Genomic DNA, 22,801 nt, shown 5'->3' with positions numbered 1-22,801 from the left:
TGAATGTATCTTTGAATTTGATTTGTTTGCACAATTCAAATTTCATTTCTTAACATCTTGAAAAAAACAATGTTAACATATAACATTATGTAATATCAGTTATGAAAGATTGAAATATTAGATTATGGCCCTAATAACATAGAGCATTAACTAATATCAGTTGTGGGTCAAAACCTTTTGCTTTCAAATAAGGAGATGAAAAGTTAACAAAGTGCAACTTCTATTTTGTTGAATGTAAAAAATAAAATGATCACAAACATTAAATCTATGTGAATGATAAGATTGTCACTAAAATAACATTTAAAAAAATTATAATGTAATGGTAAAACATCCACCAAAATCATATTTCTTTTGAAATTATGAAATTATAAATATGAAATAATAAATTTTTTAAATGATTTTATAGGTAAAAAATTAAAGAAAAGATTTTAATATTTATTGTTTTACCCATTTTATTACCTTTACTTCTACTTAATAAATTTCAACCATATTTACATTGTTTTAACACATTCAAAGCATAAGTCACCCAACAATTTCATTAATAAAATAGTTTTAATAAAAAAGAATAAATGAAGAAAAAAACATGAGCAAGATTCTAATGGTTACATTAAAAAAAGATTCTCAATATTATATGATTTATATATATACATGTCAACCACAACGTTGTGGTTCAAGTTTCTCCAACTTATGTTGTGTACTAAAAAGAAACCTATAGATGGAGGAATAAACACAAGCATACTTCTATATATATAAAAAAAAAGCAAAGAATAGAAAAACATGATTTGATATCTTATTCATCTTTAGCATTTTGTTGTGACCTGTGAATATGAATGAAAAAAAATGAGATATTTATAACAATATTTGAAAATGAAGAATTTGAAAGGTTGAAAGAGATAGGGAATCTGAATAGTTGAGAAATAGAATATTAAAGGAGAGTGGAAAATATGAATGAATTTGGATAAATTTAAATGATATAATTAATTGGAGTGATTTCTTTTTTAAAACAAAAGTTATAACAAGAAGATGAAAAGTTAAAAAAAATTATTTCCACACGGACATTAAAAGTTATAACGAAAATGATACAAATATTAAATCTATTTAAATAACAAAATTGCCATCAAAACAAAACTAAAAAGTGATATAATGAAAGGGTAAAATAGAGCTAAAAAATTTCTCCACTTTCATCCTTTTATATATTGTATAGATTAGTATGGAGGTCTTCTAAAAAATATAGAAAAACGACAAAATATTTACTCTTTATAGAAAACAAAAACTCCCTTTCCAGAATTCATCATTTTAGTAGTGGCTGATGTGCACATGAGGCATAACAGTGAGAAAGAAGATAATTTGGAATGACTTGGAATGACTCAATGATGTCCAATCCTACACTTCGCAAATCACCGATGATAATTTGGAATTCTTCCATTTGATTGACGACTAATTTGGTATCAAATCATCTTGTAATCTAAGAATTATTCCACGAGAAATTTCTTATAACCAATATCTTCCAGGTTGTACTTCTGGGTTAATACCTCCCAGAATAGTTTTGATGTATCGTATGTAAACCCGAGACTTTTCTTTGATCTTTTGTTCAGAATAAATCATTTAGGATAAAGTTTGTAGATTTATGGAGAATGGTTGAGGCAAGCTTGTAATTGAAGTTACGAATAGAAGGTAAAAGTAATTTTGGTAATTAAACCCACACCGTTAAAGCTTTCCTGATCTATTTTCTATCAGATGTTCAGAGCATTTTGAAGGGGAGCTGAGAGAGAAAGAAGAAGAAAGGTTATGATGAAATTGGGCCAGAGAAGACAAAGGAATTGTAAGACAAAACTTCAACCATGGAAATTGTTGGAACACACAGCACAACTCTGATTTTTATTTTTATTTTTTTGGTTGATTTCAAGCTACACAAAGGGAGAAAGATGGTGAGACCTATCAAGCTTGAAAGTTAACTCAAATTCTAACAAAGTTTATGAAGCATGCTTAAGCTAAATCTAATGTTAAACTGATGAAATTGAAGGGGAGGAAAGCTTACTGTATCTGTGTGAGAATCTGATATATCTATGGTATTTTTAGTAGCGTGAAGTGTAGAAGAAAACTTAGAAGCTCTATATGGTATGGTATGGTTGGAAAGCTTATTCAATTGTCAACAATGTTTATGAAGATAAATTAAGCCAAACATGACTGAAAAATAGGTTACTTTTCAGAAAGAAGACAAAGGGTTCCTGAAACCACGATTTTGGAGCAATTACTGTTTCGAGGCATTTTTTGGAAAATATATTTGAAATTTAGTCTTTACTTCTTCAAGTAAGTTGTATAGAACTTCAAAATGAAGATTTGAATATAAAATACACTTATTTTAGTTCATGAATGAATGAGATATGAGCTTTTGAAGTTAAGATTTGGAATATGAAATTCTTTTAGCAAAATTGTGGACGTTTGATATTTTTCTTTAAGTTGGATTCATATATGACATCTTTGTACGACATCCTTTGTGGGTCATAATATGTACAGCATCAAAGGACTAGAAAATTTAGGGTTTTGATACCTGGTTATGGTTCGTTTTGGCATGTCAAGAAGAGATAGTTCAAGTATACATACCGAGAACCTAGCCAAGACTCTGATTTACTAAATACATTTAAATGATTTCCAATATGCATAAGATTGCCAAGTGTGGTTTCTTAGTATACAAGCATGTTTGAGGGACAAATGAATTTCAAATTTTGCTTGAACATGAATTTCTAGCTATGTTGCTTTAAGTACGCATTGAGACTATTAGTGAATGATTTGCTCACTCTTTTATTCAAGAACTGCAAAGCATTGAACTTACAGCATAAGTTTCAGAAAATGTTTGTTTAAAATATGTTTGCAATTTCTTAATAAATACTATCGATTAGAAAGTTGATTGCAAAGCATGAGTTAATTAATGGGCAAAATCAAATCAAGTGCGTTTCTAAGCTATTTCTAAGCATGACTCTTCAACATAATTTCAAGAAAGAAAACATTAAGTTTTAAGCTAAGACTTTAACTATGTTTGATTTCAAGTAGAATTTCAAGCTAAATTTCAAGGAAGGTTTAAGCTAAGATATCGTAAGTTAAGCTAGATTTCAAGTATGTTTTCATGAATCTATGTTTATATGTTCAATGTTACTCTTTATGACCAGTCTATATACACATGGTAGTTATTTGTTATTGATGTGAAGGATGACGAGCCTATGTTTCATGTACATTAATGAAGGTATAAATTATTGTGCCTACAGAGAAGGTTACAGTGAAAATTATGCCTATGATGAGAAAATTTACGTCATTGAGGTGAGGTATACTAACACCCATGTTTCATGTATGGTTGAGTTATAGAGTAATGATTAAGTAAAATTTAAGAAAAGTATTTGTAATGTTTGCATGTCAAGTACAAGTAAAGTTTTATGAAATGTATTTCAAACGTTTGGAAGTTCCAAGCTATGTGTTTATGACATTTTATTTCAAATGTTTGAATGTTTCTAACTTTGTGTTTAGCACAGCAGTTAGAAAAGCATGTTTTAGAAAATTGTAACTCACAAAGTCTTTCTACTTATTCTTTTCAAATGTTATCTCACTTTTTAAGTAATGATCGACATTTTAAGTTGAGCCTACCATTGATAGTCGACCAGTCCATCTAGCAAATATTGAAAAGTTGTTACTCTCAAGATGGTGAAGTGTGTCCTACACATAGATCATCTGTATTAGGTTGGATGTGTATTATCAAAATTGTTGTGGGTACTCATGTAAAGTATGCATAAGACTTATATATATACTATTGTATTAGATGGGCTACACTTGGGTGCATTGATGTCATATCACTTAGGTTTTAGTTGTATGCTTCCACTATTTATAAGTTGAGTAGATAGTTTAGAGTTTAGGGTGATTAGGTACTGTTGAGAAGAGAATGGTATCTATTGACTTCATGTCGTCTCTCAAGCTGAGAGTTGGGTGGTCTAAGAGGGGATGTGACATCGTAGGCATTGCAATAGATATTATACAAAATGTCCTCAAAACCACTAATTATATAATTACGACCATAAGAAGTTTGAATGCATCCATTCTTGCTTTGTAGCTTTCATTTCAAAAGTTACAACGTCTAGTGGGATAATTGCGCAATCCTTCCTTCAAAACATGAACAAGATTCAACGTAGTGAAATAAAATATCATCTTTTCTTGCCATTTCTTGAAGTTCCCTTCCAAACACAAGATTGACGATTGACATATCAACTTTATCGTTCAACATGAGGTTTGACAATGTGTGAGCCCATCATGGCAAAAGCTACATTGGTAAAGAAGATTGCAACCATCGGTTCAGAAATTAATTGTCTTTAGATTGTTGGGAAATTTTTTGGATATAATATGAATTGAATGCACGAGCAAATTGATTACATCTCAATCGGAAATAAATACACTTTCATGTATAATATTTAAATTCAAACTAAAGTTTGATGATATAATAAAACTTAGATATTAAAAAAAAAACCTAATAAACTTTTTATACTCGAACCATAATCAAGACACATTGATGATAAGTGTTCTCCTAAAGACAATAATTCCTTACTCGGATTTGCAAGCACACTACAACTCTTTTTTTTTTTTTTTGACATTTTGCTATATTTGTAAATAAGTTGTTTATTTTAAGAGGTCTTTTAAAAAATATAACAAAATGGCAAAATATTTACATCGTAGAAAATAATTTCAAAAAGAAAAAAAGCTCACATGCTCACTATGGAAAATTTCAAAAATACCCCTTTATTACTCGACATCTAGTGCGTGTAATATATTTGGAAAACGATCATTTAGATTTAGTTATTCTTCTCTATACGATCGTTTAGATTTGAGTAGCCAAATCTAAATGATTTTTTTCGTTTAAATTTTGGCAGCCAAATGTAAACGATTTTTTTCAAGATTTTTTTTTGTATGCGATCATTCACATATGGTACACGATCATTTAGATTTGGTCGTTTAAATTAGAGTGGCCAAATCTCAACAATTTTTTTCAAGTTTTTTTGGTAAACGACCTTGAACTAAATAACAATTTAAAAAATATTAGAAAATTACCGAAGAAAAAAAAAGACGATGGAAAGAAAAAGAAAAAAAATTACCAAATAAGAGAAAAAGACGATGGGAAGGAAAAGAAAAATTACATATGGAAAAAATATGGAAATGAAGGGCAAACATAAATATTTAAAAAAATTACAAAAGAAGAAAAAAAGAACGGTGGAAAGAAAAAATATCACAGAAGAGAAAAAGAAAAAGAATTGCAAAAGAGAAAAGAAGAAAATCGATGATAAAGAAGAACAACTCCGAAATATTTTAAAAAACAGTAATTTCCATGGACTATTTCAATTTGTGACACGAACCGTAAATATTTTGTCCATTTATTCTATTTATGAAAGTTAACATTATTTGAATGTACTTTTAATAGTAAAATGATTAAAAAGATTTTTGATTTTGGGACTTTACTATGTTTGAAAATATTTTCAAGATTTTGTAATTTAACGTACAATAATTTCATTTAACTAATCTATTAAAATGTTATAAGATTGTCATGGTTATTGAAAACAATTATTTTAATTAACAGATATCTTATTTTCGAGTATCCTATTCTCGTCTTTGCTTTTAAACATTGTAATCTCATTCTTTATTTATAAGCCTCTATATCATCTTAAACCAATCAAACGTGAAAAAGAAAAACATAAAAAAAGTACATTTTTTTAGTCGTTGTATGTTTGATTCGTGAGTTTCTAAAATATACTTTTTACTCAAACTTTTGTTTTAAATAATTATATAAAATTTAAAATTGAAAGAATAATTTCTAAAAAACATATTTTGCTCAAAACTATTTTTCATAACTTTAAATATCATATAATTAACTTTAGAAATGAGGTTTTTTTTTTAAAAAAAATATAACAAATCGACAAAATATTTAGAACAATTTCGAAAACAGAAAAAGTTCACAAGCTCACAATGAAAAATACCAAAAAAGCTCCCGTCAATACGTGATTAATTGCTCACTCGCGCATGTTATACATTTGGTACACGAACATACATGTGCAAGTTGAGCTAAGCTCATGTTGGCAAAATTCTTTGAAAACATGTAAATTACGCCGCACTAAGCGATTTTTTTTGTAAGATTTTTTGGTACACGATCATTTATATTTGACTAAATGATCGTTTAGATTTAGCTACACAATCAATTTTTATTTGAATGAATTTTTTTCAAGATTCTTTGGAGGAAAATTACATCAAATGACAAAAACATTTAGAAAAAAACAGCCATGATATATATATTTTTTTATATTGCAAATATGAAAAAATGAGTGATATCAGATAATAATCATAGCATTATCAGCTTTTAAACTTGCTACTTTTGCAATTTAGAAAATATAGTGACATGAGTTCTATTATCATAAATATTTTTGCTATTTTTGCAAGAGCCCCTTCTTTGTATGATCATTTATATTTTATTCAAATCTAAATGATCGTGTACCAATATCTCATAGTTATATTTGTAACACGATATTCAATCAAATAACACTGTAGAAAAGATACAAGATTTATGATTGATTGAAAAAAAAATCATAATTTTAAAAAATATAAAAGAAACATTGCAGAAGATAAGAAAGAGAACGGAAAAAAATAAAAAATTGCACAAAAAGAGAAGAAATACGATAAAATGGAACGACAAACTTTAAATACTTTTTAAAAAATAAACTTTGTTAGATCGATTTTTAAAACCGAAGGAGAAGTAAAAAAATAGAAATTGAAAACTCACACATTTAACACACTTATTCATTTAAATTTGGGGATAAAACTGTAATTTTCGTTTTTAAAAAAAGAAAATATGTGTGTTAGTTAGCCACCAAAACGGTAGAATAAAACAAGTTGTTATTTGAAGAAGAAGCTTGAGGACTGTTGCAATGGCGATGTTGACGAAGCATATCCAAGTTCACTTCTTCCAACTTCCTTCCACTTCCTTCAATTTCCATTCCTGTAATCATCGTTCTCCCCCACGGATCTCCGCAGCTTTATCCTTTCGAAACCCTGATTCTCGACTCATTGAAGCTCGGAAACTCGTTGATGATTTCGACCCTCAAATTCCATTGGAGAAGGCCCTCACTCCACCCTCCTCCTGGTATATAGACCCTTCATTTTTTGCTCTCGAGCTCAATCATGTCTTCTACAGAGGATGGCAGGCTGTAGGTTCGCTTCCATCTCTAAATTTTTTGTGTTTTTTTTTTTACTCTATTTATGCCATGTATGTTTAGAATCACTTTGAAATATGTTTTTAATGATCGAAAATCAGTTTGCCTATATGAAACTTGTATTTGAAGAGTAGAATTAAATACTAAACTAATTTGGAGGGATTAAAAATGTGTTTCCAAAATATTTTGAAGATGCCAAAAGTGACATTAGGAATTTTAAAATCACTCTAAAAATGCACTTAATTGTAGCTGCATCGAGAGGAGATTAATTTCTATATTTCAATGTGGCTGCAATTTGCGATCTATGATTATAATGGAAATTTCTTCCATTAACTGAGAACTCGGAAGTTCTTGGTCTTTGACAGAATACAAAGCAGGATAATCCCACTGAATTTGTGTACTCTTCTTTGTTTTACAGCTAATGCAATCTGCTCCTTGTTTTTCCCCTTTAGATTATAACTTTGACAATATCAAGGCATGATCATCAACTTTTTGTGCAATTGGCTTGTCAGGATATGTTGAACAGTTAAAAGATGCCCATGACTTTTTCACAGGCAGGTGTGATTAATTGTCACTTACCATTTATTGCTGATAGTATAAACACTAGAGAGCCGTAATAAAATTATTTGTATTACCTGTATGTTGAATATATTTTTCACAGGGTAATTGAGCAAATATGGAGTTGAATCACTTGACATTTTAATGCCCCGAGTCTAAGTAATGGGATGCCAGAGATGTGTGTTCTTCCTCACCATGGCTTGTCCTTGAAATTTGTTTGCTCTGTCTCCTTGACTATGGCAGGTTGGGAAATGTAGAGTATGTGGTATGCAAAGATAATAACAGAAAGGTTCGTGCATTTCACAATGTTTGTCGCCATCATGCCTCACTTCTTGCGTCTGGATGTGGGAAGAAGTCGTGCTTTGTATGCCCATATCATGTGAGTTCACTTGTATATCTCCTTGTCGGTTCCCTGGAAAGTTTTTAGTTTTCTATTTCCTAGTTATTTCTTGACGGCCAGGTTAAGGTTTTAGTCCATAACTTTACCATCATCGTGTAAGGAACAGTGATTTTCATTGAAGAAAAAAGAGATCATTTGTAAAGGTGAAAAATGGAAATCACCAAGCTATGCTCTGATCTTTTGAAAAATATGTAAAATGTAACTAGGATGGAATATTATGCGATATTACGAGGTGCATCAATATGGGTTGTTACATATTTTGTGCAGGGATGGACATACGGGTTGGATGGAATACTGCTTAAGGCGACTAGAATAGATGGGATACAGAACTTTGATGAAAATGTATGTAATTATATCATTTTGATACCAGTTTCTACAATCATTTTAATGTAATATTTCTGAAAGGCACTTAGTTTATTTAATGCTGGAGATTAGGATTTTGGGCTTGTACCATTGCCAGTAGCTACGTGGGGGCCTTTCGTTCTTCTCAATTTGGATGGAAAATTATCATCTAAGCCAGATGTTGATGAAGATAAAGTGGCACGTGAATGGCTTGGAACATGTGCAGATGTGCTGAGGCTAAACGGAGTTGATGCTTCCCTAAGTTATGTCTGTCGACGTGAATACACTATTGAATGTAACTGGAAGGTATAGTCCTTGCATCCTAATTCTTAAAAAATGGTCATGTACTGTTACCACAATTCTTGTGGGTTTTGCTAATACGTTTCATTGGTTTTTTGCAGGTTTTTTGTGACAACTATTTAGATGGAGGATATCACGTTCCATATGCACATAAAGGGCTTGCATCTAATCTCAAGCTTGAGTCTTATTCTACAGAAGTATGTTGAATGTTCATTTACCGTGTAGTCAATCATTCACAGTAAATTATCAATGTTATGTGACTATAACTTGTGATGTAGCTATTTGAAACTGTTAGCATTCAAAGTTGTAAGGGTGGGGGAGAATCAAAAGGTGATGATATTGGTCGACTTGGATCAGAAGCACTCTATGCTTTTGTATACCCAAATTTCATGATAAATAGGTAGTTCCTGGCCATATCAATATACCTAGCTCTTTGGCTCTTTATGTTTTGAGATGTTAAGTCGTGATGGTCGTCTTATTATTTTTCGGCTTGTGTAATAGGTATGGACCTTGGATGGACACTAATCTAGTACTCCCACTTGGGCCTCGAAAATGTCTGGTGGTTTTTGATTATTTTCTTGAAGCTTCTTTTAAGGTAATTTCTGGTCCTTTGGCGTAATGGATATGTGATGTGCACAAGTTCTCACTTGTGTTCTTGATTTATTAAAAGGACTGCTCGTGTAACGCGAAAACTCAGCAAAAACCGAGCTTTTGTTATATTGAAGTCTTTGGTTCATTTGGGTTCTTACCTTTTTTCTTCCTTTTATTTTTTATTTTTTTGAAATTAACTTTTTCGCTTCCTGATTTCATGTTCAGAATGATGACTCCTTTATACAACTAAGTTTAGAAGACAGTGAAAGCGTGCAGGTATTACGAACAAATCCACCCCTTTCCATTTTCATGTGTGCTGTGTCTGTTCTTTTTCTCTTACACATTGGTCCAAATAATATTCAGAATGAAGACATTATTCTGTGTGAAGGAGTTCAAAAGGGTCTCGAGTCACCAGCTTACAAGTTTGGCCGATATGCACCTTCGGTCGAGAATGCCATGCACCATTTCCATCGTCTTCTTCATTGTAACCTCACAAAATAAAAATAATTGAAAGAATGCCATGCACCATTTGCAAGATATTCTTTTAGGTTTTCATAGTTATCTTGGAAATGGTCTGAAATAACTTGCTTTTGTTACAGCACCTTTAGTTGTTGAAGCTGTGATATATACCAAATTTGATAATTTTATTAATGTTTAAAAGTTGTGAATACAATAACGCAAGTAATTTCACAGCCCATTTGGATGATTTCTTTTATCTTCTCGTGTGACTAAATGTGATTCTTGATGATTTCTTGAAAAAGTTTTAAGATTATAATCATGCCTTTCTTCATTTTTGTCGAAAAGAATCTTAATTTCATTTACGGTCTTTCGAAGGTTCGCTCGATAGATGTTTTTATTTGAATATTTTTATTTTCTTGAGAATGTTTCAACCTCCAAATTTGTGTTGGAATGATTTGAGTGTTCTTCAATGGTTGGCGATAATAACTTCTTTCATACTCAAGGTGGAAGCTGCGGGTTCGAGCCTCGTCCTAGTCTCACTCAAGGCGGAAGTTGCGGGTTCGAAATTTCAATACTGCTTTTGGGAGAAAAATAAAAACTGCTATATTTTCTTCTTCCTAGTCTCCCTTGATCGATAATAGTCTATTCTTAAGTTTTGATGATTTTTTTTCCTTTTTAATTTCAAGAATTTTTCCTATTAGATATGTGTTGTTAGGCAACGTGCACAACTCACAAAGCTTGCTCTTGTGATCAATATCACGAAGAGTTTTCCAACCTTTGATGGCAATCAATATTGGCCCAGACGACCGCTCTGATACCAATTTGATGTATACTAAATATGAGAATTTTATTCATGTTTTTAAATTTATGAATACAAGAAGACGAATACTCTATTTATCATACAAAAAAGAAAACTAATCCTAATCCTAATTAAGAAATAAATCAACTTTAATCAAAGTTTGAAACAATCAATATTTTGATAGAAATATTGAGATTACGAAGAAGATATCGACACGTATGAAAGTTCTAGAAAAAATCATCTTTATAGACATGTAAAAAATAGAAAGAAAGAAAATAAAGAAAGTTGTCAAAATAGAAAATTTGATAAACCCCCGAAAATAACTCATATTTAATTTTAAACTCATTCAAGTTTTTCTCGTTAAATTTTCACATCAATTGACCTCAAAAATTAAATTTACACAAATAGGTTCTTTTTTTACCATAAATTTTTTTCACAATTTTCACTTAAATTTTTTTTCTATGTTGTGTATCAAGTCAATGATTATTTTTTTCATTTCTTTTTATGATTTCTATTCTCACGTCAACGTTTACCCAAACAGTTATAATATACATCTAAATATTGTCTAACTTCGTAGAAATGAATATTAAAAATGGTCATGTATTAGAAAGTCACAATCAAAGTTTCATTAACTAATTATAAAAATTTCCATAAATTTTTGAAATTTTCATGGATGGAATCTATATTTCCATAAAATTGAGACTATGATATCACCGTCAAAGTCGATATTTCAAAGCTCCGTAATCACCACCCAACTACTTTATTATACAATAACTAAGAAGAATTAATTAGTTGAAAAGGCTTGAACAAAGAAGGACAATGTAACTTTAACAATTCTCAAGATTTTTTAAATGTTTAATTAGAAATTAATTAACTTAAATTTGTATTTTAAAGGAAAAGATTTTCAGAAAATAGAGATGAAAACCCAAAGAACATAATTGGAACAAATTAGGTTAAAATTGTATTTAAATGACAAAATGTTCACTAAAGTAAAAAATGAAAATCCTTCTAATGAAAGAGTATAGTTGGAACAAAAAAGTTTTAAGGTTCCAAACTTTTATATATACTATAGATATAGTTATAGAAAATGCTTATGGAATAGAACACATGCATTTGAATATATACTTTTATAATTTGATCGATCAAAAGTCTATTTTATTTTTATAATTATAGTTTATTTGATTTGTTTTAACGAGTAACTCAAGATCTAATCTTAAGAAAAAAGAAATCTTATACTCCTCAATTTTGGATTCCGTATTAAAAAAAAACTATAAACGAATAATTGTATCAATTTAAACCAGCTTTCATAATTGTGTCAATTAAACCATTTTGTAAATTAAATTTTGTTTAGAAAGATTGAATGAATTTAATTTATTTGTTAAAGGGAATTTGCATCAGATGACAAATTTTTTTAGGAAAAAGCAGTTCATAGCACTTTTTTTTTTTTTTGCATATTGCAAAAATGACAAGTAATTACATGTATCATAGGGCTATCACAAGAATATTCGCTTTTAAATTTGCTACTTTTGCAATTTAGAAATTGTAGTAAGATAAATCATATTATCATAAAAGAAAAATAATTATAAGTCTAATAGGATATTTATTGAAATGGAACATAGAGAAAGGTATAAATTGATACATTTATGAAAGATATGTTGAGTTTTGACTTATTGAAACACCTCTTTAACAACTTAAAATAAATTCAACATTTTAATTTTTTTACTGCAATTAAAATAGATTTTATAGTTGTGATAGAGAAAAATATATTAAATGATAAAAGAGTTGAAAATATTTAGAGTAAAATAATTTTCCAAATTTATTTTTTTCAACTATAGAACTCTATTCAAAGTTCATTATTATTATATTAAGTGAAGGAAACTAAGAAGAATAAACTTGAATTAAAAGAAGAATGAAGGAATGGGTTGGGGGTAATAAAAAAAGTAAAAAGGACAACACTTTTGTTCTAACGTGCGTCCAATCATGAAGCCCAGGCGTGGCCTTTCACTCCAATTGATTTCAATGGAACAATGTTGATTCTCTCTCCACTCAAAACGTCGCCGTTTCCATGCAGTTCTCAAATTTCCCCCAGCGGTTTTTTTTTCTTAAGAGTTATTTTCACACTGTCCTTCTCACTGGCTCATTTCTTTTATCAGGTTGAAGATGATGGACCTCGTTTTGCTGAAACAGATGATGGGTGGTGGATAGATTGAGTCTACTGAGAGAAATCTTCAACCATATTCAATTTTTTTGGTCACCCAAATGATTGAATTGAGTTGGGGTTGACTAATTTTGACTTATTGATGGATCAGACGGCTCTTAAGGTATCTTTGCCCTTCCCTCCTCCACTTCCCTCATTGACTTTCTTGCTCTTCCACTTTCGTCCATTTACTATGAGCTGAGTTCTTGGTTGAATTTGCTTTAGTTGGACTTCAATTTGCGTGGATCTGCTCTATTTTGCTTACTATGCTTTTTCTGCTGCTTAAACTTGGGTTTTGCTCCTATTTTTGTTCGTTTCTAAAAGGGTATTGTTGGTTTTGTTTTGCTACTTGCATTGCTTGAGCATTTTGAAATTTTAAGTTATGTTCTGGGTTTTTGTATCTACTCTGTTGATGTTCGATTGCGGGTGTGGTGTTTTATACTGTTTGATGTTCAATTTAGCTAGCTAAATTGTGATGATGTAAGCTGCATTTGGGGGTTTTCCCCTGGGGTTTCTGTTGTAGAGTTGTAAGTGTTCTCAAGTCTACTGGGAGTTTCTTTATTTGTTCTGCATTCTTATCAATGTTCTTTAGAAACAATTCAGGCCTCTATGTCATTCTTTGAAGTTCACCATTGATGCATGTCTATGAAGTTTGCCATTTCTAAGCGTTCTTCTTGTGTGTACCTTATATCCTTACTCTTCATTATGAGTTGGACGTACAAATTGGAGGATACAATTTGATGATATGGGAATTCCTTTTTGTACTTGTATTGTGTCATGGTGCGTGACTGTTGCCCCTTTACATTTAATTCATAATATGATGAGTTTTTTCACTTTAGAGGATGGAGGCTGCAGTTTCTGTAATTCAGGTGATCCTATTTGTTTTTGTTGATCTAGACATGGACCGATGGTGTGCTTTTTGCCACTTTCAGATTGTAATCTTTATGTTCCCATGTTGGCAGTTAGCTGGATATTTAGCAATTTGATTTTTTTTTTTCTCCATCTGTGACGTAATGATGAATTTCATCTCTGTTGTCTGTAGGTTGCAACAAATCAGGAGAATTCAAAATCGCGGTCCAACTAAAATGAACTCAATTAACTGCGTGGAAAACTTATTTGATTTTGTAGTCGAAAAGCGGGCGATTCTAAATTGTTGAACTGAGGTTAGGTGCCTTGTCTCATTAACTTTGAATATTTTCTTTTTTTAAAAAATATTTTTATTTGGTCATTGTGAGAGGAGTGCACAGATAAATGTCCACAATATTGAATCTCACAATTGTTCTTCTTTGCTTGCTGCTATTTCCATTTGTTCATTTGGCACATCAGTTCTTCGATTCTATTCCAGAAATTTGACAATCACAACTCGCTTAATGCACCTTGGCTATATTTTTTGAGTCTGCTTGCTGGATTTTTTTTTTTCAAAAGATATCTTTCCTTTTTGTAAAATTATTCATGTGTGAACAAATTATTTTTCTTTCTGGTTTTCTTCCTGACACGTTCTCTTTGATGAACAGTTTCTAGCTGTTGTTCTGGTCTCAACACTGTTGAATACACCATGGGTGTTTCTGGAAAATGGTTCAAAGCGTTAGTTGGTTCAAAGAAGTCAGAAAAATCTCAGTCATCAGAACATGATGAAAATGCGGTATCTATATTCTATACCCTTCCCATCAATGTTCAACATTAGTTTCTATAGCATTATTTTTGGGTTGACAACCTTGAGAGAGATACTTTTACTTGTAACTTCGAATTGAATAATTTATTGTGTGAAATGAAGCTAATTGATACCTAAACTTTAGGCCTTTAACCTTTGTTTGACACATGGGTAATTACTTTAAAACCAATTTCCTTTTAAACGAAGTTTGCTTGCAATTCTTTTCAGAAAAATAAAAATAAAGATAAAAAAAGTTCAATTGATATATGAGCAACCCATCTGCTAATATTTACCCCTTTTATTGTAACTAACTTCATATTAAGAAGTTAAGCTTGTGAAATATACTTATTGCCATATTTATTTCTCACTTAATAGTTAATTCACATAATTTTTTTTTTTGAATCTCGGTTGCTTGGTAAAAAAGATGTCTTTTAACTTTCTAGTTACCACTTATCCTTGTGCACCATTTATTTCTTGCAAATTCTGTTCCTATAATCAGCTAGCCAACATTACCATTGATTTTGTGAGGATTTCAAATATCTTACATGCTAGTGACTTGGGATTGGAACATTTTTTTTCCAATTTCTACTATTGCATCCTTAATTACTGTTAGAAATTTCAAGGTGTGACTAGATGGTGTTAGTTACGTTACATTTATTACATTGCTCTTGTACACTAGTTTTTTTTCCCTGAAGCCAAATGGCTGGATCTTCAATTCCTTTCTTATTTTTTTCTTGTCAACTAATTGTATACTCAGTCTCTTTTCTCTATGATGAGCATGAAACCATGCTATTCACAATATGTCAATATTTTAATGCCCTCTTTTTGCATTTTCTTCAATCATACAGAGGACAGTCACCAACAAGTTTTGGCATCGGAGAAAACATTCTGTTGATATTGATGCCGATAAACTTCAGCATGAGTTTAATTCAAATTTTACCCCATTTGTTGAAGTGTCCAATGCTCTTTCAGAGCCAGAAGCTGCTTCTATTCCTTCTGATCCATTTCAAACTTATGATGCATTACATAATCAACAGATTGATATAGAGGAACAGGCTGCTATACGCATCCAAACAATGTTTCGAGGATTTCTGGTATTGCTACTAGTAATTTATTTGTGTGTTTTACCTAATTTTGGCTGTATTTTTTTCCGATTAATTTAATAAAGGTTTCTTCGTAATTAAAAAATTAAAATTTTCATTCTATCTCAATCTCAAAGTATCAATTTCTCAGTGCAGATAGAAATTTAGACCTATTTTGGCCAAATTGTATTTATATATTAAACTATAGTTGTTGAGGAGAGAGGTTAAGATGAGTGGTGCCGAAATTTTGCCTCAATGGTTTGGGTTCTTTTCCATTTTTCCTGAAGAGAACATTTCTTTTTTTACCCATGTGAAGCCTCTCGTACTTTATACTGAGGCAACATGAAGAGAAGAGAAATAGGAGGGTTCATTTAAAAATAATCAATGAGCATGTTATGAATGCAAAGAGGCAACATGTATTTATGTATATTATTTGGATCGTTGGACAGTGGTTGGTTCTTGATTGATTTCATATTTTTAAAAAATACTGTAGTTTCCTTGGTATTACCCAATCATCGATTATAATTAAGTCTGATTGTCAAACGAGTCCCTCGTTTTCCCTCTTATGGTTTGTAGTGCTATGAAATGTGGAATATGTGTTATACAGTGATCCTAAATATCTACTATCTTGTAGTCGATATTTTGAGCACCAGACACCTTCCCATTAGAGCTTCTTTTCTTCTGGTTACCAGAAAAAAGAAATGCTTTGGTACTTTAGGATTGCTCATTGCACCTTATAATTTTTAGATGCATGCTTTTTCTTATGCTTGATTTTGGTATGCAAATCTTATGTTCTCTCGATTGGCAATTTGTAACTTTAATTGTTGTATGTGACAGTGTTACACCTGTGAGAAATACCACCTATTAACACTTTTACGGTAATATTCTTTTTAATATCTTTCAGGCTAGAAGAGCTCTCCGAGCTCTCAAAGGATTGGTTAGACTTCAAGCTCTCGTCAGGGGTCATGCTGTCAGAAAACAAGCTGCTATAACTCTACGGTGTATGCAAGCTTTAGTGAGAGTACAGGCTCGTGTTCGAGCAAGGCGTGTACGTATTGCATTGGAAAGTGAAACTGCACAACAAAAACTTCAACAGCAACTTGAAAACGAGGCTCGAGTTCGAGAAATTGAAGTAAGAAATAATCAACTTTTTGTAAGATTACAAGTATATAACATTATATACTTGTATGTGCATTTCAAACTGTTTTCATTCTTAAGTTGGGCCGGATCATTTTTAAACGGTCATTCCAGTTTTGTTGTAATCATAAATTGAGATGAATTGACTTCTATTCAATGCAATATTAAAATTTTGCATGTCTTGGACCTCATAAATGAATATAACAGGATGATCACCTTTAGATGCTTCTACCATGTCTCCATTTTGATATTTGATATTAGTATTTCTTTTTAGTTTTATAAAACCGATATGTTATGTGAATGGCCATGTATGTAGAATAGTTGTTGGAATTGAGAAACAAGTGTGATATGTTCGTTGTTATGTTGAACTTGACCTTAGTATATTTGGATTGAATTGATAACATTAGTATACCATTTAGTTATTTTGAAATATTTGTATGTGTCTGAAAAAACTGAGTCTGAATCTGACCACAATGTTGAACAACTGTTACCAATTAGTCGATTCAGTTTGTTTGGGAGAGCACATGCACACAGAAACATGGAGAATATTGTCGAATAGAAATCTGTACCTTCTAAAAAAAAGCCTGTATTTACAAGAATTAATAAATTGGTAGCAGCAAGGATATAATTCATTATAGAGACTGTAACACTTTATCTACTGTTTTCATGACATGGCTTATGTTGCAACACCAAATATTCTAAAGTGGTTTGATTTCCCCATCCCACATATTGTCAAAGAAAAAAAGAACTCCTAATATTCCGCTGCTTGCAGTTTTTATAACTGATTGTCCAATTCTTTCGGTGAGACTCTTAATGATTGTGCTTATGATACAGGAAGGTTGGTGCGACAGTGTCGGATCTGTAGAAGACATTCAAGCAAAATTATTGAAAAGGCAGGAGGCTGCAGCTAAGCGTGAGAGAGCCATGGCATATGCTCTGGCTCATCAGGTAGAACAATTTCATCCCGCTCTTCTGCTATAAAAGAATAATTCTGCACCCTGACTTTTGCTCTTTTCGTATTCCTCGACTTTGACTAAGAGTTTGATCAGCTAAAGAAATCTAATTATATCAAAACTTAAGTGAACACCGAAGTGTTGCTGTTCTACGTAGATCTATCACGACAGGCATTATAGCTTCTTACATTCTATCTTTACAAAAGTTGATAAAATAAAGAGGTTTCACAAATTAGCCTTCTTATCTTTACTCAAGAAATTGCTGACATCTTCGGATGCTCACCAAGGTAAGTTGAAGATTTAGAAGTTTCTGTTTCATATGGAGAAATAAATGGGGAATAGACTGTAATAATGCCAATAATGTCGTTCATCTGAGGCAAGATAGCTGAAGAATCTGTCTTGAAGTTTCGAATCCCTAGGATTGTAGCCCTTCTGTGACCTGGAGTAGAAAATGCTAGTCTTCAAAAGCTTAAATTAAAGCTGCCCTCCATCCATCTCTCCTCTCTATCTCTCTATCATTATTTCTTTTTCTTTTTTTTTTTTTGTTTTTGTTTCAAATCTCTTTCTATTATCAAGGTTTTTTCTATAATTGAGATTCCAACCTACCTTGTGTTGTTAGCCTGTTAACAAGTTCTGCACTAGTCTTTTGTTGGGTGGTTGCAAGAACATATAAATGAATATTTTAACCTTTAAAATTTCCTATGATGGAAGACCATGTCCCAGTTGCCCAACGAAGTGATCCCTCAATGTCTTCCACATGGTTAGTTATCTTTCACATGCTTTATTTTTCTGTATTCTCAGTTGTCGTTAAACGTCAGAAAAGTGGAACAGAAAACATAGGGAAGTTAACGAAGCCCTCTCTCTCTCTCTCTCTCTCTCTACTGGAGGATCCTCTCTACCTCTCTAACTTCTTCTATTCTAGCATCCTCTTTAATATTTTGGTTCCATTCTATAGAGTATAGCTGTTAATTTGTTTTCCTTTTACAAGAAAATGGAAACAAATTAATGTTTATCTAATGCTTCCTTGCTCAAAGGATAGTAGCAGACATATTCGAAGTTGGAAAAAGTTTATGCTTAGTAACTTTGTTTCATCTATATGATTTGGTGCTTGAATGAGGCAATAGTTCCCTCTTCAGTTACGAATCCAGTTGCACTGGAAATTTAAATTCTCAGGTTCATTGATGGTTTGAATTTGGATACTTGATCATAGTATGTAAGTTTTGATCTCGCCAAGTTTTATGCTAACCTGATACTTCAAACTTAATGTTCGATGTTTCTGATTAATTGTCTCTCACCTTCAGTGGCAAGCAGGATCGAGACAGCAGGCTGCCCTCTCTCAGTTTGAACCAGATAAAAGCAGCTGGGGTTGGAATTGGTTGGAAAGGTGGATGGCTGTTCGTCCGTGGGAAAACCGCTTTCTTGATATCAATCTGAGAGATGGAGTGATGATTCGCGAGAATGGATCATCTGAGGGCAAAAGTAACACCAAGTCTCATTTAAAAACTACTGGCAAGAAGACAAACTTGGTGACTGACCAATCAAACGTCTCAAGCCAAAAAACTGCTGCCTCGCATTCTGATGGATGTGGTTCATCATCCTCCACTAAGTCAGCTGGCACTGTAGAAATATCCAGTGCACAGGTTCAAAAGCTCAAGCACAAACTGGCACCTGAGAGGCCATTTGAAGATGTCAAACCAAAAGTGGATACTGGTTTAAGATCACACAGCAATCCGAAAGAGAGATCCACACCGTTGGTAAAAAATGCAAAGAAGCGATTATCCTTGCCTAATAATGGTGAGTTTGCCAACTCTTTTCTACTTCCAGTCTTTAAGTTAGGCTCAATTCAATTTGAGTCTCACATTCTCTACACATTTTTGTGTCTGCTATGTGATATTTGATATTATTATTATTATGTCCTCTAAAGCGTTCCGATGGTTATCCATTGTGCCAAAATGCTCAAACAACCATACCCAACAGACATTGAATGCATGAGCATATTAGTTAGTGATGTGCGATCCTCCTTGGTGAAGTTTTATGTCTCTATTTGGAGTTCGATTTCAAAGACTTTTTGTAACTATTCTTTAGAGAGCATTCTAGATAGTTGTATCCTGTTTCTTTGAGGGGTCTTTTGTATGCCCTTATATTCTTTCCTATGTATAGTAGATAGTGTTAGTTTTTTGGCTGGAAAGAGGAATTATAGAGAGACATGCTAGTAGTCACAACCTTTGTCCAAAAAGTATGATGCAGCGGGGTTTATTATTAAGATATAGGTTTAAATCCTTGTTTAGTCTCAAAACCTTCATTCTTTATTTTTAGATTATTAAGTTGTTACTAAGTTTCAAATAGTTTGCTTTGGTTTAAAGATTGTTCATAGAAAGCTATATTATCGTTACCCTTGGCAATTTCCATCATGGTCGACTTGGTTCAACAATGTCTCTTTTCATTCTTATTTCTTACTGACCTACAAACCTGAAGAGCTCCATCGTGATACCCCCATTTGAACCGCTATGATACTCTTTGATGAGAGCTTGTTTGTGAACCAATCCTCTTTAGACTGCCAACTATGTCCTTTGAATGTCAGAACATCCCCTCCTAGTTAAAATTTTTTGATAGGTGACTGGTTGGTCGGTGAATTTATGGTTGATAATAGATTATTTTCTTCTCATGGGATAATTTATTTAAGAAAATAATAGCCATGACAAATGGTTGTTTGTGCTTAGTTGATAGGCTAGAATAGATTAAAATAGGTATAGGAACCAATGTGGAGTAAGCACGAAAGTTTATAGACTGGAATAGGATTTGTAACTTGAATAATTACAAAAACTTGAAACATATGCCGATAAAGTTGGAATGATACAGAGAAGATTAGTATGGCCCTACTCAAGGATGACACACAAATCGATACATGATATACGAATACAGAATATTTTTCTTATTTCCCCCAATGAGTTGATGAAAATTAAAGCTTATCCATTTTCTTGTAGGGACTTGTTTTTATTTATTATTTTCTTTCATTGTTCTTAATCTATTTATGACTTAAGTAACCTCTTGATCTGCATTTGATTTGAATAATTGCAGATCCCGGCAGTCAAAACCAAACGGCAAGAAATTCCACTGGCAAAGCGACAATGATGAAGTCAATCAATGATAAACCCAGGTCAATTTCCAGATCAAGTGACTCAAAATCTGCAAAACCTAAATCACATAATTGATGTGTAAACTATTCAAGATGATGAGGAAAATGCTTCGAGGACATGCTGCGGGATCGTGTGTAAATATGGCAACGCCATGTTGTGATCAGGTCGGTCACTAGCAAATTTGTATTCCCTTTGAATTTCTGAGTTTATTTTCATAGTGAGTTGTTGCAATGGTTGGCAAATGTATCCAGGGAATAAGGTTGGTGAGTTTCAAAGGGGGTGAGTCTGTAATTATTCATCTTTATTTATAAGTCTTCAACCATGTGGCTCTTTGGCACTTGTTCATCCTTTGTTTTTTTGTTGTTCAATGTCATATTTCAAAGAAGAATTTGGTATAGATTGGTTTTGTAATCATGAATCTCTTATGAAAGATGATCTTATCTACCCTTTTTAGGAAACATCCCAACCATGAAGACCTCCATTGAAGTCTTATATTTTTCTCTCCTTTGATGAAGAAACCATTCTTATTTCTTGATGAAGAAACCAATAATCATATTGACCCTTTTACTTCTTCAAATTGTAAGCTCCAATTGATTTCTTCAAAGAAGAAAAAAAAAGCAGATGAAGAAATTCCTTCCAAGAATGAAGATGAAAGTTAAAAGGATTATCTTTGGGCCAATTTGACTGTTTTTTTTTTTTTTCCCTTTTGACATGAACTAAAAATTCCAATCAGGTGAGAATATATACATCCCAAATTCATTAGTAAAGTATGTAGAAAGTGTTTTTATGTACATTCAATATGTTAGGCAATACTAAATGTTTGAATCCCATGTAATAATATTATTGAGTAACATTAAAATGAAAAAGAAAAAGAAAGAAAAGAAAAAGAATAAAGAAAGAAAGTCAAAAAAGGACGTAGTTGAGAAATGGTGTGGGTATTAACTTCTCTTTATTTGTTCCTTTGAAATTGCCGACAAAACCTGCCTGCTCTTTCTTTTCTTTTCTATTCTTCTTCTTTTTGTTTTTCAATTATTATTTCCTATTCTTCTTTTCAATTCCCCACCACCAACCTCACAATTCACCTTTTTTTTATAACAAAAAATTTCAGCACTTTTATATGATTTTGTTTTTAATGTTGTTTTGCTTTTAGACTTCTCCCTATTATTTTATTATCCAACAATAAGACAATTACAATTATAGGGTTTTGTTGGAAAAGAAAAAAGAAGCCTTTTTTTTTTTCTTCTTTTCAATTGGATGTGGAACTTTCTAGATTTCGTCTTTTTGAGTGTTGTATCATTTTCTATTAGATAGTGCAATGTAAAAAAAAAAAAAAAAAAAAAAAAGGTTGAATGTTGTGAAATTGAGGAGCAAAAGGAGACACAATGAAAAGAAAAGAATATTGAAAAAACTATAACATTAAACATAAATGAATAATATTTTTAAATTATAGGTGGAAAATAGGAAATTATCTTTGAATTTTTACTTCATAAATAAACAACTTTATAAAATCCACAAAAAGTTAACCTTATAGACAATTTGGCAATTAAGATTGTGACACCATTTGGATACTAAAAATAATGGATTATTTTAAGACATGTGGAGCAGGCAATAAGCATATCTTTTTTTGCTTATAACATATGAAATGTCTCTTTCAAACTTTATTGTGAAAAAATTCGATCAAAAAAATTTTTCACCAGAAGAGAAAGAGTATATATTTCATATAATCTAATAATTTTAGAAGAATACAATATGTTTGTTTCTCGTGAAAACATAATTTGAGATCCTTGAGTTGCTGCCTTTTAATGTTGGAGACCAATTTTTTAAAGGTCGTTGTCACACCCCCTCTCGAACAATCTACTATCGACCTGAGAGAAGGTGTGAAGTCAACTGATATCGTCTTTTATCTTAATGATATATGCTGACCCTAACTCTCTAACCCTTACTTAAAACTCAACAGAAGCAT

The 22,801-nt window shown here is 31.7% G+C and overlaps 2 protein-coding genes and 1 non-coding gene across 5 annotated transcripts; all 3 read left to right on the top strand.

Annotated features, from left to right (window-relative positions):
- The first annotated feature begins 6,882 nt into the window (after positions 1-6,882).
- LOC101222314 (choline monooxygenase, chloroplastic) lies at positions 6,883-10,138 on the top strand. 2 transcript variants are annotated; one of them, XM_004139101.3, is made up of 10 exons: positions 6,883-7,230; positions 7,745-7,790; positions 8,034-8,169; positions 8,458-8,532; positions 8,626-8,838; positions 8,934-9,029; positions 9,111-9,232; positions 9,334-9,427; positions 9,649-9,699; positions 9,787-10,138. In XM_004139101.3, the coding sequence occupies exons 1-10, from the start codon at positions 6,948-6,950 to the stop codon at positions 9,922-9,924; spliced, it is 1,254 nt and encodes a 417-aa protein (XP_004139149.1). In that variant the 5' UTR covers positions 6,883-6,947; the 3' UTR covers positions 9,925-10,138. The 2 variants fall into 2 exon arrangements, with proteins under 2 accessions (XP_004139149.1, XP_031737276.1); XM_031881416.1 differs by lacking the exon at positions 7,745-7,790 and having other exon boundaries at positions 7,077-7,230.
- A 2,536-nt stretch (positions 10,139-12,674) lies between these two features.
- On the top strand, positions 12,675-21,317 carry LOC101204117 (protein IQ-DOMAIN 1). 2 transcript variants are annotated; one of them, XM_004139031.3, is made up of 8 exons: positions 12,675-13,002; positions 13,921-14,041; positions 14,393-14,520; positions 15,378-15,623; positions 16,516-16,743; positions 17,583-17,696; positions 19,003-19,495; positions 20,780-21,317. In XM_004139031.3, the coding sequence occupies exons 3-8, from the start codon at positions 14,434-14,436 to the stop codon at positions 20,911-20,913; spliced, it is 1,302 nt and encodes a 433-aa protein (XP_004139079.3). In that variant the 5' UTR covers positions 12,675-13,002; positions 13,921-14,041; positions 14,393-14,433; the 3' UTR covers positions 20,914-21,317. The 2 variants fall into 2 exon arrangements, with proteins under 2 accessions (XP_004139079.3, XP_031743502.1); XM_031887642.1 differs by lacking the exon at positions 12,675-13,002 and adding an exon at positions 13,053-13,203.
- LOC116401844 lies at positions 20,534-20,632 on the top strand. Its single transcript, XR_004214247.1, has one exon. It is a non-coding gene; the product is annotated as a U6 spliceosomal RNA (small nuclear RNA).
- Positions 21,318-22,801: the final 1,484 nt, after the last annotated feature.

Source organism: Cucumis sativus, chromosome 1 (assembly GCF_000004075.3).
Source record: "Cucumis sativus cultivar 9930 chromosome 1, Cucumber_9930_V3, whole genome shotgun sequence".
NCBI classification, from domain to species: domain Eukaryota; kingdom Viridiplantae; phylum Streptophyta; class Magnoliopsida; order Cucurbitales; family Cucurbitaceae; genus Cucumis; species Cucumis sativus.
The sequence above is the reverse complement of the archived record's forward strand: the minus strand, read 5'-3'. Positions and strand labels throughout refer to the sequence as shown.

What these genes read in the sequence shown, in the direction of transcription:
- LOC101204117 (XM_004139031.3), top strand. Translation starts at nt 14,434, where the DNA reads ATGGGTGTTTCTGGAAAATGGTTCAAAGCGTTAGTTGGTTCAAAGAAG. An exon ending in CTCGAGTTCGAGAAATTGAA is followed by an intron (nt 16,744 to 17,582) that starts GTAAGAAATAAT and finishes CTTATGATACAG; the next exon opens with GAAGGTTGGTGCGACAGTGT. An exon ending in CATATGCTCTGGCTCATCAG is followed by an intron (nt 17,697 to 19,002) that starts GTAGAACAATTT and finishes TCTCACCTTCAG; the next exon opens with TGGCAAGCAGGATCGAGACA.
- LOC101222314 (XM_004139101.3), top strand. Translation starts at nt 6,948, where the DNA reads ATGGCGATGTTGACGAAGCATATCCAAGTTCACTTCTTCCAACTTCCT. An exon ending in CTATTGAATGTAACTGGAAG is followed by an intron (nt 8,839 to 8,933) that starts GTATAGTCCTTG and finishes GGTTTTTTGCAG; the next exon opens with GTTTTTTGTGACAACTATTT. An exon ending in TTGAGTCTTATTCTACAGAA is followed by an intron (nt 9,030 to 9,110) that starts GTATGTTGAATG and finishes CTTGTGATGTAG; the next exon opens with CTATTTGAAACTGTTAGCAT.